General features: G+C 40.2%; 1 protein-coding gene across 1 annotated transcript in view; it reads left to right on the top strand.

Moving 5' to 3' along the window:
- The window catches only part of ACTR3 (ARP3 actin related protein 3 homolog), a 29287-nt gene extending 22757 nt beyond the window's left edge, over window positions 1-6530 (top strand). Inside the window, exons 7-12 of the mRNA XM_027637243.1 lie at window positions 1293-1436; window positions 2157-2330; window positions 2707-2799; window positions 3247-3372; window positions 5121-5204; window positions 5609-6530. Of these exons, the coding sequence (XP_027493044.1) occupies window positions 1293-1436; window positions 2157-2330; window positions 2707-2799; window positions 3247-3372; window positions 5121-5204; window positions 5609-5704 (717 nt within the window). The 3' untranslated portion in view covers window positions 5705-6530. The remainder of the gene's footprint in view (window positions 1-1292; window positions 1437-2156; window positions 2331-2706; window positions 2800-3246; window positions 3373-5120; window positions 5205-5608) is intronic.
- The last annotated feature ends 8118 nt before the right edge of the window (window positions 6531-14648 follow it).

Raw genomic sequence — 14648 nt, 5'->3', positions numbered from 1 at the left:
ATCTATACAAAGCTTTATCATGCCACAGTAACATCTATACAAAGCTTTATCATGCCACAGTAACATCAGTTTTTAAAAATTCTTTGTTATAACAAATAGTAGCATTGGTGGTGATCAAACATATGCTGTCGTAGCAATTTCCTATTAATTTGGGGGGAATATAGTGACTAAATCTTGGTTACAGACTCTTCATCCAAGATAGCATATTTTTAATAAGACTTAGAAGACAACTGACACTTCAGACCTTCTATAGGTACACTTTTAAAATTATACTTTAAATTTCTGCTTAAAAGAGTTGAACTTTTCTTGATTTTTGAGTTTAGGGGGTTTTTTTTCCAATTAAAATAAGAGTAGATATTCCATCTCCCTTGGAAGCATTAAGCTCTGTTGCAGAATGCCATTTGCTTGATGATTTCTAGAATTTTTAAACGTGTTGAACAAATTGTCAACAGTGGTCTATCACTTTTATTGTAAATAGATAAAGAGGAATTAGCAAATACTTCTCTGTACTGAAGCTAACAATAGTGGTACATGTTTTTATGACTTTATTATTTTTTAGGTTAGTAAGAATTTTTTATATGAATGTAAGGGGTGTGTATGTAGGAAAATTTAAGCATTTAATATCAGTATGATACCTGGATTAATCTGTTTGGATATAGCAGGTCTGGTAAGATTGAAGGTCAGTCTTTAAAACTTGGTTTCTATGTTTAGAACAGATAATTTTAATGCCTTGATACTGGTCCTCAGGACAAGTGTGACTTGCAAGGGTAGGCTGATGGATGAGTATGGGCCAGTCTGATGTTCTAAGCAGTCTCAATTGCTGTGCTGAAATGATGCGTTTTCTCCCTGCTTTCAGAAAATTAATTTTGGTTCATGTGGATTGTAACGCCTTACATCAGTGGCTGTGACTGCAGGGCCACATCATTTATTCTAAAATAATATTTCATGAAAAAGGTTCCTTGACCTTTCTGGTAAGAGTAACCTCATTTTGAAGAGGAAATAAAGGCCAAGGAATAGTGAGTATAGCCATTTGTCTGCCTTATGTACTGTAGTGACCTTTCTGTTCCTCCTAATCTTGTAAGAATTGTGAACCAATGCAATGCAAAGTAAAATAAGGCTATATTGTGAAGAATTGGTCTTGTGGTAATTAAATGAGCCAGTCCTAAAGGGCTTCAGCCTCACAATCACAGGTAGTGAATGGGAGTTTAGACTCCATGTCTTTCTCTCTCCCTCCTTAGCTTTATTGACAGGAGTTCTTATCAGTGTGTTTCTCCCATTAATTTTATTCACAGGCTGAAGGATACGTGATTGGCAGCTGTATCAAACACATTCCAATTGCAGGGCGAGATATAACATACTTCATTCAGCAGCTGCTGAGGGAGCGAGAAGTAGGAATTCCTCCTGAACAATCCTTGGAAACAGCTAAAGCAGTGAAGGTAGTATAAACATTGCAGACATTAAGGTTATTTTAGATCAGAGCCTGATATCTGTTTTGAAAATGCAATATAATCTCAATTATTATCTTTCTGTTTTTAAATGATATAAAAATGTCTAATGTAATAACATGAAATAGCTTAAACTTAAGGTATGTAGTTGGGTTATACTCAGTTAGGCCTAGAATTTCACTCTTGGCTTGTAGTCTCCCCTTTCTCCTCCCCTTCATTATCATTATTACTGTGGTTATTATTCTTGTTACTGTTGTTATTGTGATATTCCATAGCAATTGCTCTTGGTGGGATGTGTAATGCAAAGAACTGTAATTACTGTTTTTCTGAATGTTGATATGTTCTTTTTTGTAGTACAAAGCTCTTCTTAAAGACATGCAGCTTAAAGTACACTTAAACTTTGTTTCTATAGCAGTTCTTCAAAGTACTTGAGAATTAATTTCTCACAATCCTAGAAGTTCAGAGGAAAAGCAGAAGAAAAGTAATTTAGCTCAGCAAGAGCTTTCAATGGTGCACAGAAGTGATCTGTACTAACAGAGCCATTATCTACCTGTGTACAGGAAATGTCAGTCCAGCTGTTTTGAGGCCTGTTCTTTATCTGCCAATTTAATACTTATTCTTAAAAGTTTGAATTGCTACACTTCTAAAAATTTCACAGCAGGTTCTCTGCTATACTTTGGGTACTTCTAACTGTACATATTCATTTTTCAGGAACGCTTTAGTTACGTTTGCCCTGACTTAGTAAAAGAATTTAACAAGTATGACACAGATGGTACAAAGTGGATTAAACAGTATACTGGAATTAATGCTATCTCAAAGAAAGAGTTTACCATTGATGTTGGCTATGAGAGATTCCTGGGGCCAGAGATTTTCTTTCATCCTGAGGTAAGTCTGTTTGAATTGTCTACACTTACTGTTTTAAGTGCATTTTGGATGATAGCATATAAATTCTATTTGCAGCCTTGTAAAGAAGTTGTTGTCCTGGCTTATAGAAATAAATTTACAAATAAGAAGAAATATATTTATTATAAGTCAGCATGACTTTGATTCTTGATTGCTACTCATCTTTATACAACTTTAGGTTGATACATAAAACACTTAAAAATAGCAACAAAAATATCTAACATAACTATTTCCATTGTTAGTTTTCATGTCATCTAGTATGAAAGTATGTTTCTTTTCTTCTCTTTTTTTCTTTTCCTTTCTTTTGCAATATGTAGTCCTCCACATTGATGTGCCTTAATTTTATTCTTGTTTGTAGTTTGCTAATCCCGACTTTACACAACCAATCTCAGAAGTAGTAGATGAAGTTATTCAAAATTGTCCCATTGATGTTAGACGTCCTCTATATAAGGTCAGTAGCTATAATGCATTTTTTTAATACTTGTTTTAGATTAATTGTGCTTTATATAGAAATACATACTTGAAACTCTGACACACACCAAACAATAAAATTAACCATTTCTGTAGAAAGTAATCCAATATGCAGTTCAGTAAGTTGTTCACTTACATTTTTTCAGAATGTGGTGTTTCATTAGGGAAACACAAATATGAGCAAAAGTGGTGAGATGTAAAAAGACATAAATGGATTTTAAAGCACACCCAATTTTAATGTGACAAATTCTTTGTGAATTTGTATTCTGTCATACTTAAGTGTTAAATAATTTAAATCTTACAGTAAAAGCATACCTCCTAAGTGGAGCTTTAAAAAATATATTTAGATGCTTAGAATTCAGCAACTGGATAAAATTGGAGACTCACATTTTCAGAAGTGATTAACAATTTTTGTTACTCAAAACAGAATATTGTCCTCTCTGGAGGCTCAACCATGTTCAGGGACTTCGGTCGCCGTTTACAGCGAGACTTGAAAAGGACTGTTGATGCCAGACTGAAACTTAGTGAAGAACTTAGTGGTGGCAGACTGAAGGTTAGTTGGTGTGGCCAATGCATTTAACAAGCATCTGTCGGTCCCCCGTTACCTGGAAAACATGCAGATGACGTATTGCAGTGATGATGTTCTTTGAAATGTCTTTATCTTCAAATGAAGTTCTTACAGAAGCTCTTCAGAGATTTGTGTATTACACCTGTTATATATTGGCAGTTGATCACTCCCCAGCTTTCTTCGTGCTTACTGCACGAAGTAAGATGATTAGTTACAAATCATCCTCAGTGTTTCGAACTTAAACATAAGGGAGATGAAACAAGCTCATTGTTGAGCCACCAGGATAGTCAGGAGCACTTGTCCTGTGAGGAAAGGCTGAGGGAACCTTGTTTAGAGAAAGGAAGGCTTTGGGACTCCTAATTAGCAGCTCCTCGGTACATGTGGGAAGATTATTGATCAAGTGGGACCAGGTCCGTGACAGTGGTGGGTGTATGAGAGACAACAGATGAATAGAAACAAGATATTCTACCCGGATAAAAGGAAAAACTTTTCCATTGCGGGGAAATTGGGCACTGGAACAACCTTCCCGGAGAGGTTGTGCAGTCTCCATCCTTGGAGGTTTTTGAGGTTCAACTGGATAAAACTGTGAATACCTTCCTCTGACCTTGTAGTTGACCCTGCTTTGAGCAGGAGGACAAACTAGAGACATTCTGAGGTCCCTTCCCACCTAAGTTATCTTATGATCCCGTGACTTTGTGTTTTCACTAAACTGCATAATCCTTAATTTGTGTTCTTTCCCCTTCAGACCTCTGATCTAACTTTTACATTTTTCTGTTGACTCTGTATACCAGGAGAGAAAAAAAATTGTGCTTTTAAAGCAAAATTGAAGTTATTTCCTGACTTATCTTTTAGTAGTAATCTGGCTAGATGAACTCAAACAATCCCTTAAACCCCCACTAAGCTTCTTAATATGCCATGTAGACAACTCTGAAATTTCAGTTACACATGGTTCTCTAGTCCAAGTAACCTTGTTTATTCTCAGTTCTCCTTACTGGACTTGTGCCGCTCAGTAAGAAAGTAGGGCATGAATAAGGAAATCTGATGTCATTATTCTTCAGAGTGCCAGGCATGGCAAGCAGTTACTCACTGCCTTGAATTTTGCAAATGTGTGTTGCAGGCCATTTTTAGATATGGTTTCAAATTCCAGCAGGTTGTTCTGAAACAAATTCTGAAACTGTTACATTCACTGCCATTTTTGATAAACACAAGTAAGGAATGAAGGTTTATGTGGATATGGAGGGAAAGAGAATGGCTGACTGGAAAGAGTGTTTTAGTTTAGAAAAGTGTGACTACCACTGCACTGGTCCTAGGTAAACTTCCAATCTGCAACTGATGCTTTGTTAGAATAATAATGTGAAACTTAAAAATTATCTTTCTAAGGTGTGTTTTTTTGAATGGGCTTGGTAATATGGATATATGCTTACAACTACATAAATATCCATCAAGAAATTCAGCAGAAAATAGAGTATGAAAAAAAATTGGTGTGAGTGCAAGTATCTCTTTATGTCTGATAAAAGAGGTAACTGGTGATCTGTAAGCAACAACTGCTTCTTAATCTGGGTTGTACAAGAGAAAATTTGATGCTATAATTGTAAATTTACATACACAGCATTTAAGAAAATACTAATTTGTGGAAAGTAAGCTTGGTAGATACACTTCTTTAAAAATAGATCTAGTTTTTACCAGCAAAAGTGACTTTAAATCTTTCTTTTTTCCCCTCTTACTTTCTGTAGCCTAAGCCCATTGATGTACAAGTCATCACACACCATATGCAGAGATATGCAGTTTGGTTTGGAGGATCAATGCTGGCTTCCACAGTAAGTTACCTGTAAAGCTGAGCATGTTTGAGCCATTCTGACTAAGCTTTTGGAGTTCTCATCTCCCCTGCATTTCATATTAAATGCAGTTGGGGGATTTCTGATAGGCCTCGGGTAGCAAATACACTCTCCTTGCCCTTTCTGAAGTTTTTGTGTTAGACTTTAAAGTTTGAAAGAGCAGATTAAAGCCAGAGTACAGCTTTATATGAGTTGTTAAATAGTGCATTTTAGTTTTGTGGCAGAACACGTTTTCATTGGTGTTTAGCCACACATAATGTGTATTGATTTCAGGACTTCTAATACTATCTGTATTTGTTTTTTTTTTCCAATGGCTACGTAAAAGTTAATATTGTTCAAACAAGGTGTATATACTGTAGACTAACTTTTTTTCTTTCTTTCTGCAGCCTGAATTCTACCAAGTATGCCATACCAAAAAAGATTATGAAGAGATTGGTCCTAGCATCTGTCGTCACAACCCTGTGTTTGGAGTCATGTCTTAAAGCTGACCCTGGAGGGGTCAGGGATAGGGAAGTGGGGAGGAGGAAGAGTCTTTCTGATTACTTGTTTGTCTGATGGCTGGTATTAAGATAACAAACATGACTTGACAGTAAGAAAAAGACCAAACACAATTAAGCAGGATTATTTTAATAAGTGTCTCAACATGCGGATGTAGTGGAAAGCCAAAATGATCACATTTTTTCTTTAGATTGATTATTTGAACCTGTGAGTAACAAAACAAAAAAGTGGATTTTAGTTCTTTCTGTGCCCTGATATTTTGTATATTAATGAAGTATCCAAGATTTGATGGGATTTGATGGTGTGTAGATAGTCAGCTCTCTAATGCTTCCATTGTACCCTTTCACGGGTGCAATACAGGAGCTTGTTTATATTTCATACTTTTTTATACTTTGAGGAAAAAAATATGACTTAAAGAAACTGTAATATTTGAGGAAAAATTTTACCAGTGACCAACTTGAAAGTAAATTAAAAAAAGAAAAAAAAAGAGGAAAAAGTCATGACTCATGCAACTAGCTCTTGCAAATCATGACCAGTCTAAATCCTGGGTTCCATACAATGCGAGTGCTTTTGGAACTAAGAAGCTAGTATCTTGGATTAACCGATGCCTGCTAGTGCTTTCTGATTACTTGGTGCATTTTCATACTATCTCTTGCTTTAAAAAAAAGAAAAAAAAAGTAAAGACAAGACTGTTGGACCAGTATTGCAGTTCTGTAGTGTCATTTCTAATTAAACCAAATAATCAGGTTATCAAAATTGGTGTATTTAAAGCCTAACACCATTCCAATAAAGGCACAAAATTTCTTTTTATGTTGGTGTCAGACTTGTTAATCTCATGAAGTGGGAAGTTCTGAGCATGGGTTCCTACATATCCACTGTGGCTTTTGAGGAGTAAGATTGGTCTGTGAGGTAGAGATTGTCATGTGCTTTGTGTAACTGAAGTGTGAGCATTTTAGAACTGCAGTTTGTGTGTTCAGCTAGATAGCACTTACCTATAGAAACCTAATGGCTCCTCCACTGTTAGGTTTGTTCATCTACTTTGTTCTGTAACTTTTTTCCCCACCACTTTCTTCCAGGTGGTGGCATACAGGAGTCAGCACTGCGTTTTCAATCTCTGTGGTTTTTCTGCAAGAAAATACCATGTAGATAAAAATAAAGTGAAAACAATCTCCTTCTCATTCTTTCTAGGAAGAACGCTTTATATAGTGAATTTCTGTTGATATTTCATGAAAGAAAACTCTTGACACTTCTGAGCACACAGGTGTAGTTAAGGCTATTTACATAGAAGACCACAAGAGGGAGATCTGGTTTCTTCTGAATTGCAAAGATGCCACAGATTTTTTCAGGGAAGCTTATCAATTGCCAGAGTTTCTGGTCGCTTCAAAGCTTGGTAAATGTGACTCCAAAACAAGGATAAATATAGGAAATTGTTTTTTACAGAAAGCACTGTAAAAATTTACATGCTGGAGTCAAACAGAACACAATCCAAACAAGAAATTGTTAAATAATTGTATTATGAGACTTTATGATTAACATCTTTCTATCAGTGTTACAGGTTTTTTAGAGTTTTTTAAAAATTCACTATTTGAATCATAACTTTTGACTGATTCATGTGGTAAGAAACACCAATAGTCAAATATGTTTAAAATAAAGAAGTTAATTTAAGCTGTGCTTTTCCAACGGTCCTGGATCTGCAACTGTATCATGCTCTAGTGACTGGGTTTTTTGATATGCTACAGTGGCTTGAAGATAGGGCAATTTTTTTTTCTCTCTCTAGAAAGTAGAGCCTTAAAAGTTCACTTGAAAAGTTCAAGTTCTGGACAAGCAGATACATAAGAGTAAGGAATTTTAAAGAAAAAGAGTGAATACCTATTCCTGTCACACCCAGCTGTATGTAGGTTGCTAGGATTATGTGCAAAGATGCACAGAATGTGTATCTTAGCTGAAGATAAGTACACTCTTAGCCGAAGGATGGGCCTGGTGTGTATTAGCTGAAAGCTGTAAGCGGGCAGCCCTAGATGTAATCATAACTCTGTGGATCTTTTGGAATACAGATCAGGTGTGGTTTTCCCATCATATTTGGGCCTCTCTTGCTGTGTATGGGATGAACTGAGACAGTTGATGAAGAGGCTCCAGCAGCACTGAATTGATGTACAGGGGTGGGAGTTGTGGTGGAGATGATTGAGTTGTCGCAGATGGCTTGGGGAGGCTCTGGGAGGTGCTCTGGGTGAGACTCTTAAAGCAAATGTGGTTTTCTACAGAACCTTTACAGGCTGTGAGGATTCCAGATGCCCTGGGCTTTCGTGCTGGGTGAATGTGCTTTGCAAACAGCTGCCAGGATTAGAGTGGTGGCATCCAAACATTCAGAATTTGGCTATGGTGGGTAAGGAGGAGGTGGGCTGTTATCATGGACTGTGTGTCAGCTAGGCTCTTGCAGGATAGGGGAGGAATATGGAAAGACAGTCTGCATCAGGAGAGAGCAGTTTCTGACGCAGGTCTGTTAGGGTGGGATTTTACAGAAATGCCTTCCCTAGAGCTGAGGAGCCCTCCAGAGCTAGACTGTGCATCTGGCACAGCCATAACTGCATGAGCAAATGGCTGGTATGTCAAGGGATGGAGCCAGGTCATATGAGCTCTATGATGGGAGGGAGAGTTGACGTGTCAGGCTGAGAGCAGGACCTGCTGCCAAGTGTAAAATAAGATGGTTTTTGCATTCCAGCTGTACTCAAGTACAAAAAGTGCAGGTACTATCGGGGTTTTCATCATGAATGCCATATGTTCAGGAGTAAGGCTCGGAGTTTTTTCCTAGGTTAAGGGATCCCTGCTGCCAAAATAAAAATAAATTAATAAAAATGACGAAGCAGCCCACAACAGTGTGGTTTTTGACACCTTTAGCACCGAACTCTTGATCCTGTGCACAGAACTAGAAATCTGCTCCGGAGAGAAACTGTGTCTGTGTTGTCTCTCTGATGGACCTCAGCTCTTGGAAGAGGTGACATGTGCCCCAAGTGCTGAGGAGCAGCCCAAGTGTTGCCTGACTTGCTCAGGTGAGATGTGTACAATTTTGTTCAGCTACCTGCACATGAATCAGGGATGTAGGAGTTCAGTCTTTTGTTATACTTGTTCTAATATGTGTTCATCTTCCTGAGGCTCCAAGGAAGTTTTTTTAAACTTCTGTTAGTCATTTGTGTGGAAGAAAATGGAGGCGAAAGCAGAAATACCCTTACACAGAAGTTAATTTGTTGTAGCTGTAAACTAAAATCATCTGAACTTTCTCATAGAATGAAGTAGCAGTGTTTTGCAATATGTTTTCTATTTTTTTTTTATACTGTAGAGATCATTTCAGAGAAGTTACACAGCCACAGCTGACTTCTGGTGCATTAAGGAACTAAAAAAATCTATGAGCAGCTCCTAGTAATAACTTGGACTGCACAAAGAGTCATTAATACTTATACACACCGGACATAATACTCAGTTATGGTCTTGTACACTGGGAATAACTCTCTGGAAATGGTTCACATGAGTGTTCTGCACCTGTAACACCGTGTTTGAATCTGATCTGCTGCTGGTGAGGTGGAGGAGCTGAGCAGCCTGTGGGTAGGTCATCCCAGGCATCATATAAACCACGCACTGTACAACATGAAGCACAGGTAATGTCAGAAAAACCCTCTGCTCTCCTGAAACTTGCACCTCCCATTGTTGTTCTGTGCTGGGTTGGGCTTAAAGCACCAAAAAGGTTAATTGCAAAGGCATGTATTTAAGAAAAAAAAAAAAGGGAAATTATATTTTTCTTCTCCGAAGGCTTGTCATTGGGGACGTTACATGAAGAAGGCAATTATGATTTGCCCCCCTGTAATTTAAATTAAGCTTGGAGTACACAAAATAGACATGCAGAAATCTGAGATAGCAAAAAAACTATGTCGTTGTTTCTTATTAAATATTCCACAAAGTGACTGTGCTTATTGTGTAATGGAAGATTTAATGTGACTGATGTCACAGAGCAGCTTTGTGACCTGTTTCATGAGACTGGTTGACAGAGCCCCTTGGGAAACAGTCCTGAAGGGCAAAGGAGTCCAGGAAGGCTGGAAATCCTTCAAGAAGGAAGTCTTAGATGCAGAAGCAGGCTGTCCCCATGTGCTGAAAGATGAGGTCATCTTATAGGCCTTTTCCAACCTAAATGATTCTATAACTCTGTAAAGGAGACCTACACTTTTGTTGTCCTGTGCCTGCCCAGTGACTTGGAGCAGTGCTGTTTTTGCATGGAAAATTGCAAGGAGCACTAAGAAGTGGCCGACTGGCCTGCCCAAACTTGGATCACTTTACTGTTCTCCAGGAGTTTGATTTTATTCCACTAGTTGACGTAGGGCTCCAGGTTTAACTGGCTCGATGTGCTTAAAAGCTTGTATTTTCATGCAGCTGAACTTGGAATTAATCCAAGGTCACTGCCAAGTCGGTTTAGGCTCATCTCTTCATTTTGTGAAAACATTTGTGACCAAACACTGAGGTATTATTGGGATGAATGAGTTATTACTTGAAAAGCTGCCTGGAGGTGACTGCTGGGCAGGCTGAGCTGAGTGTGCTCCTGCTGCCAGTTGGCAGGGTAGGGCTGTCCAAGACTGCCTGATATCCATGGCCTTTTCTGTGCAGGACAAACGTACATGGCAGTAAAAGTAATAGAAATATGTTTTTAGCATCACTTTGGTTTTTTTTTTGTTTTTGTTTTTTTGTTTTTTGTTTTTTTTTTTTTTGTTTTTTTTTTATTTCCCTCAGAAAAGCAGTGCTGGACTAATAAACTCCAAGTGCCAGTCACCCCATTCTAGTATAAACCTTGAAGTTTCGTATTTTAAACAGCAGAGATTCCAGCTCCCATGTGGATACTGCAGATGTCTCTTTCCTCTCTTAACATTTTTATCAAAAACTTGGCTGCCAGAGGGAAGGCACAGCCTGACCTGTGTCAGCTGCAGCTGTGCCTTACCCTCAGGAGAAGCGATGCCCTGTGTGTTTGGATGTATTGCTCCCTTGGAATCCCCATACCAGCACATAGATGGCAGTTTCTGGAATTTTACTCTTACTACCCCAGCTGCTTTTTCCCATATTATATAGGTTGTCTATGTTTTCTGGTGATTGTAGTGCATGTTACTCGTAGCTGTTTCGTCAGTGGTGTTACTCCAGCTGGAAAATGCCCTTCTGCATCTTTCCTGAAGCTGGACTAGAGGGAGACTTGTGAGTCATGTTTTGAATGAAGATTCAAGTTACTTTCTGAGATTTCTGTTTTACCACAGTGGTTTGGAAAGCTACCTTGTCTGCTCTGGTTCACAGTAGCACACAGAGTGGCTGTGGTTTTTTTCCCCGAGGCTGTGGTGTTTTCAGTGTAAATGCATTTACTGCTGGAGAGAGACCCAGAGAATGCAACAGCAATGAGTTTGTAGGAGCTGAAGGCGTAGTGCTTGATATGGAATGTGTAACACTGATACGGTTGAGACAAGTGTGTTTTTTTTCTTCTTCTTTTAATGAATTAAAAGAAAGATCAGAAAAGATGTATTGTTCAAAAGACAGACCAGCAGAGAAGGCATTTTCACTTCTCCAAAGCCCAGAAGTCAACCTGCTTCATGAGCATCCAGGACAAATCTCTTTTAACATCTAGTTGAAGTTGTTTCAATTTTTTAATAAATTTAAATTGGCACGGGTTTAAATACATCTCTACTTCCCAGCTAACTGCTCTGGCTACTCAGCTGTGTGGAAAGTTTTCTCACTGGTCCTGTTGTTTGGGTGAGGAATCCTGGGAGAAAGCTTACACCTCATGACTCACATCCCAGGCTTGCATCTCCCTTGTTTTTGAACTGGGTGGATTTTACCAGTGACCTGGGGGCAACGCCACCTCTTTTTTCTGCCCTTCCCTGGCTGGTTGGGGTGAGCAGCTCCCTGCTCTGCTTGCTGACTTTGGGGGCCTCAGCTTGGCACTGCCCACAGGGATGGACAAACTTGGGCAGATCCTTAGGGACTCAAATTCCCCCACAGGGCAGAATCTAAAAACTGCAAGAGTAGTAACAACCCAGGGTGAGGACTCCATTCACTGCTGCTGTCACTCCTCTGCTCGAGGTGTGAAACACCTTGGAGGCTTTGCTGAATCCTCAGCATGTCTGTGCTCTTCTTTGTTGGGGTGGTTTAGTGTGTTTTACTTGCTGAAAGGTTCCAAGTGTAGCTGGATTTAAGGGGTAAGTAAACACTGAGGTCAGATTAAAGTACTCCTGATCTCCTTTCACATAGAAATTCCATAGACATGGGCTCAGTGCTTTGCAGTGTAGAGGCCTTGTGTCTTAAACCAGCTATTTTTAATGAGCTGATGTCTGAAATTTGGTGATTCAAGGCAATGACAATCTGGCTCTTTCCTGACCTGTGCTTGGTACCCAGGGGAGGAGGAGTTTCTAAATTGGCTTCAGGTGCAAAGGCAAAAATATGTCCAGATGTCCAGCTTTGCTTTTCTGAGCAAATGTCCCAAAAGTGTCCCCATCCCTCCCTTGTGGCAGAACCCCAAGGCTGGGTGGTGCTGCCCATGGTGCTGCAAGGAGTCTGTCAGCTGTGACTCTGGTCTGAGATGAAACACCTGAAACCATCCATTCAGCAAGGTGGCATTTAGTTTTAGCTTGGTTTTATTGTTTTCTCCAACTTCTGAATTCTGGGATTTAGCCAGACCCTGTTAGTGGTGAAGAATAATAAAAGTTATACCCCAAATAATAATAAATAACAACTATGAAGCATCTGGTAAAAAATCCCAGGGAAGCCAAAAAATAAGGAAAATGGAAGAATCTTTTCTGAAGCAGATTTGCAGCTGAACCACCAGGGGATGGGTGAGGGCAATTGGCCTTTTTGGCATGGCTGCACTTAAATGTCTCTTTACTAGTTATGTTATAGTTGTCTGAGGAGGCTTTCCCTTGTATAAGTGAGCAGGCTCAATGCAGTCAGGGTTTCACACTTAGCCACAGGATGGCACCTTCCCACAAGAAATCCAGCATTGCTGCAGCCTGGAAAACCCTTTAGCACAACCTGCTTGAAAAAAAACCATCTAGCTGAAAACATCTCATGGCAAACCTTCAGGGAAAGGCTGCTGCCGTCTAGTCACATCAAAGTGAGGAAGATTGGAGCCTTGTCTTCCTGTTTGGAGTCAATGAATCAGTGTCTCCCCACAGATATGTGGGTACTCAGCCACCTGCAAGTTGCTCCAAGAGAAGTGGTGTGAGATTGCCTCTGGGTGCTGAACAGGACTGAGTCCATCAGCACAGGAAGCATCAGAAGTGCACTGGAGGGGAATCAATGAATGGGGAGATGTCACATGCAGTATGTGAAACCACTTCAGGAGATAACTATGAGGAGGTTTTGTACTCTCGTTGCAATTCATTTCTGAATTAATTCAACCTTTCCTTGTACCTGGTTGTAGGGAGTGCACAGGAGACAGCACAGGGATGCTGTGGCCAATGCTGATGTCTTGTAAGACCTGATGCACCCACAAGCAGAGATAAGGCCAGGCAGAGCTCTGCTCTATCATGGCCCTGATAGAGATTTGTTGTAACAAGGTGCATGTTGTGCTTGTCATCCACAAAGTGCAGATAGTGATAATCTCATCCTGCAGTGGTGATAATCCAGGGATGTCTCAGCACTGCTGTCAGTGTGGCTCGTCAGGTGTTTCTGAGAAAAACGTGCTGTTACCTGAGAGCTGGTTTGTGGAAATGACTCAGGCTGATGAACTACATTGAGGAACTTGTCATTTCTACTTTTGTTGTGTCTCTGATTATATATCTTCTCTGAATGCCTGAGAAGTTTTGTGTGGCAACTGTGAAGCTTCCTAGGTTTGAACAGACTTCAGAAAGCCTCCCATGGGATGGAAAGCACTAGCCATCCCACCTGCATACTCATCCCACACCCAGGGTGGGCTGCTCAGACCCTGGGGCAGCAGGTGGGCAGCAGGGATGGGTCTGACCCTCCCCCAAATGCAAACAGCCTAGTGTGACTTAAATGTGTCCAAACTGTGCCTGCCTAAACTAGATTAGTTATTTTTCCTGGAAAGGACATTTTAAGTGGGATACGTAAGTATCTCCCTGGCCATCACCTTAGAAACTTGTTCTGTTCTCTTGCTTGTGTAGCTGTTGCAAAACCTGATGCTCTTGGTGGGTAGAGAGATGAGACACGGTCAGGGATATGGTGCTGGTGGCTCCCCCACAGCTGTGCTTGCCTGGCTGCAGACACACAGAACTGGGATTAAATGCATACAAAAATACATTAGGATTTATTCAATGAAAAGTGCAGCATTAAGGAGCCACGTGCCAAGACAGTCTGCACCCTGCAGCTCTCTTTTGGGGAGCTGAGCCATAACCAGTCTGTTTTGGTATAATCACAGGGCTCAGCCCTGGAAGTGATCCTGGGCAGCAGCCTTGTGTGCCTCTTGTATTTTACAAACCACTGTGTATTTATAGAACTCCTCTAATTATTATCTAATGCACTTTGATTTCATCAAAGTCATGACCTGACAACCTTCTGCTCTTCTCTCACCTCCATTAACTCCTCTGACCTACAAAATGTCAAGCATGGCTTATTTTTCAAACTGTGCAAGCTGACAGTGAGGTCCAAAACATCAGAGTACGCCTTTCCTCAGCTGTGAAGTATCCTGAGGGGAGGATGATTTGTGCAATCACATCCCACACTTGGTCCTTCCACACCTCTTATACTCCCTCTGCAGTGCCCTGGCAGCTGCTAAAATCTGCCAAAGTCAGACAAACATAGACCTGTCTCCAAGGTAAAGGTGAGAGAGTGCACAGGGAGCTGAGCCAGAGGGGCTGAGCACAGGTTATGGAGCAGGTGAAGGGGAGGTGCATCCCACAGCATGGCCCGTGTGTGTTTTCCCAGGTGATGTTGGGGCCCCCACAGGGGTTTCTC

This window comes from Corapipo altera, unplaced genomic scaffold, assembly GCF_003945725.1.
Source record: "Corapipo altera isolate COAL_440 unplaced genomic scaffold, ASM394572v1 45, whole genome shotgun sequence".
Lineage (NCBI taxonomy): Eukaryota > Metazoa > Chordata > Aves > Passeriformes > Pipridae > Corapipo > Corapipo altera.
Note: the sequence above shows the minus strand (reverse complement) of the source record. Positions and strands in the feature narration are given on the sequence as shown.